Source organism: Coenobita brevimanus, unplaced genomic scaffold (genome assembly GCF_032717465.1).
Source record: "Coenobita brevimanus isolate Jiangsu-jjx unplaced genomic scaffold, ASM3271746v2 jjx.HiC_scaffold_2677, whole genome shotgun sequence".
NCBI classification, from domain to species: Eukaryota; Metazoa; Arthropoda; class Malacostraca; order Decapoda; family Coenobitidae; genus Coenobita; species Coenobita brevimanus.
Window position 1 is genome coordinate 290,296 of NW_027643628.1, and position 2,958 is coordinate 293,253.

The window sequence follows — 2,958 nt, forward strand, 5'->3', positions numbered from 1 at the left end:
AGACACTGAATTACTGAGCAGCTGAGCTTATTAGTTGTGGTTTTCGTCTTGCACTGATTTACAGGTATGGTGTAAGTTGATTTTTTTCTACTTAAAAATGTATATAGGCTACTATAAGATTATAAGAAGCTGTGGAAGGAAGAATAAAATAGTGTGAAAATATCTGGTCTGTTGTAATGCTAATATGCAGTTTTATGCTTCTGTGATCTGTGTGCTTGTTTATGCTGTTTTCCCTGTTTATGAAAGTAACTGATGGTGGTTTATCATATTTGATCACATAGGCCGGGTTGATCATGGAACGCTACCTGTTACCCAAGATTCCCAAGAAGAGGCTGCGAGATGATGATCCTCCTACAGACACACCTGCTGTTAATGAGGACCTGGACAGTGGTGATCGTGATTGTGAGTCTGCAGCCTTACTAGGTGAGGCTAGTGCAGAACCCCAGCCACAAGAGGGCACTTCTCACACCCATGGTGAGAAACTACTACCTGGACCCAAGGACCTGAGCCAGCTTCCAGATAGTGGTCCCACCTGTCCAGACTTGAAGAGATACCCAGCCACAGAATACAGTGGCCAGTCAAGGTCATTCAACAAGAACTGGCGTGATCATCATTCGTGGCTGGAGTACTCCACGACCCTAGATGCTGCATTCTGCTTTGCATGTCGTCATTTCGGTCATGTACACTTAAGCAAATGTGAGAAGTCCTTCACCCATGACGGCTTTCGGAACTGGAAGAAGGCAACCTCATCTCTGAAGTCTCATGATAATTCAGCAGGACACAAGTTCTCTATGCAAGCTTGGGCAGAGTTTAAGATGCAGAAAACAACAGGTTCTAGGATCATACATGCTTTTAATACCAACCATGAAAAAACTGTAAAGGAAAACAGACATTACATTAGAGCAGTAATAGACGTACTACTCTACACAGCCTGCCAAAATCTTGCCCAAAGAGGTCACAAGGAAGACACTGATTCTGGCAACAAAGGTAACTTCCTGGAACTGCTGGACCTGATTTCCAGGTATGATGACATTGTCAAAAAGAAACTGAGTGGTGGTCCTGGCAATGCTAAATATACGCACCACGATATCCAAAATGAACTGCTCGCCATCATAACTTCAATAATCAGAGAGGACATCAGCAACGAGGTCCTAAGAGCAGAGCATTTTGCCCTAATGGTGGATGAGACCAAGGATGTCAGCAAACAAGAACAGCTGTCCATTGTGGTGAGGTATCTCCACAAACAGAGCCTTCATGAGGTGTTCCTTGACTTCACAGCAGCCGAGGGTCTGGATGCAGACTCATTGCTCAACAAGATCTTGGAGACCCTGGCCAAATGTGGTATTGACCACAACGCCTGCATTGGCCAGTGCTACGATGGAGCTGCAGTCATGTCAGGGCACATCAGTGGTATACAGGAGAGGTTTAGGAGAAAGGTACCACAGGCTGTGTATGTCCACTGTAATGCTCACAGGCTCAACCTTGTGCTCCTTGATTGTGTACACAGTATCCAGGCTGCAGCAGAGTTTTTTGTGGCTATACAGAGCTTGTACAAGTTCTTCTCTACGTCAGTAGTACATGAAGAATTTATAAAGGTGCAAAAAGAATTAAATCCCACAAGGCATAACATAGAGTTGAAGCAACTGTCTGACACAAGATGGACCTCCCAACATGCTGCTTGTCTGGCAGTGAAAAGAACCCTACCTGCCATAGTGACAACCTTGAAACGTCTCATGGAGGGAGACAATGCACACAGAGCCACTGAGGCAAAGGGCCTGTGCATCCAGCTAGATCAGCAATTTGTGACAATTCTGATGGCCATGGAAAAAGTGTTACTGATGACCAAACAACTGTCAAACCACCTCCAGTCACATGACCTTCAGCTGGCCTCTGCAGAGGACTTGATGCAGTCTGTCATGTCTGGACTGACAGAAATGAGGACTGAAGCTGCCTGGAAGGAGTTAGAGGAGGCTGCTGAGGATTTGTGCAAGGTAGTTGGGATACGCACTGAGACTGAGCGTCCAGGTAGACAACGATCTGCTCCCAGACACCTGGATGAATTCATCATAACATCCAGTACAGGTCAGAAGGATGGAGCTATACCAGATGCCAGGAGAAGGACCTTCTATGCCATCATAGATAGAATGCTCAATGAGCTGAGCAGGCGATTTTCATCTGATGCCTGTAATGTTCTGATGGGTGCTGCTGCCTTGAATCCTAAGCACATTACATTTCTGGACAAAAAAGCGCTGTCAGGAATGGCAGCCAATTATGGAGTGGCAGAGGGTGATCTTGCAGTGGAGGTCCACCAATTGACAAGACTAATAGCTAGGAAGAGAGACAATGGCCTGGAAGTGTCCACACCACTTGAGCTCGCAGCCATGCTGGAGCCATACAAGGATACCTTTATAGATCTGTATAAACTTGTACGCATTGCAGTGACCCTCCCTGTCACCTCAGCTGCCTGTGAGAGGAGCTTCTCATGTCTGAAACTCCTCAAGACATACTTGAGGAACAGCAGTGGCAACAACCGCACCAGCAACCTTGCTGTAATATCAATTAATTCTAGGAGGGCTAAACAGCTGAACATTGATTCCATTATAGACACATTTGCTGCCAATCACCAGAACAGGCGCATAGTTTTAAAGTAACGTGACAGTCGTTACACCTTGATTTAAAAATTCTTCTGATTCTTCAGATTGTATTAACTTCATAACATAGAATTTTTTCCTGTCATGTTAACTGCTTGCTTACACATGATGTCTAAATTAATTGAGTTAAACTTCAATCTTATGGAATAAACTGGAAATAATAAATGTTATAATGTTGCGTATACATTAATCTGAATTTCCTTGCTAGTTTTATGTCTTTCATTTGGCAGAATTTTTGATGAGATAAGAAATGTTACGGTATACATTAACACCGCAGTTTCAAAGAGTACAGGTGTCTAAAATGAAC

At 44.2% G+C, this 2,958-nt stretch overlaps 1 protein-coding gene across 1 annotated transcript; it reads left to right on the forward strand.

Moving 5' to 3' along the window:
- The first annotated feature begins 293 nt into the window (after positions 1–293).
- On the forward strand, positions 294–2,651 carry LOC145389981 (zinc finger MYM-type protein 1-like). Its single transcript, XM_080265076.1, has one exon. The coding sequence runs from the start codon at positions 294–296 to the stop codon at positions 2,649–2,651; it is 2,358 nt and encodes a 785-aa protein (XP_080121202.1).
- Positions 2,652–2,958: the final 307 nt, after the last annotated feature.

Excerpts from the sequence above, each read along its gene's own strand:
- LOC145389981 (XM_080265076.1), top strand. The coding sequence starts at position 294 with ATGGAACGCTACCTGTTACCCAAGATTCCCAAGAAGAGGCTGCGAGAT.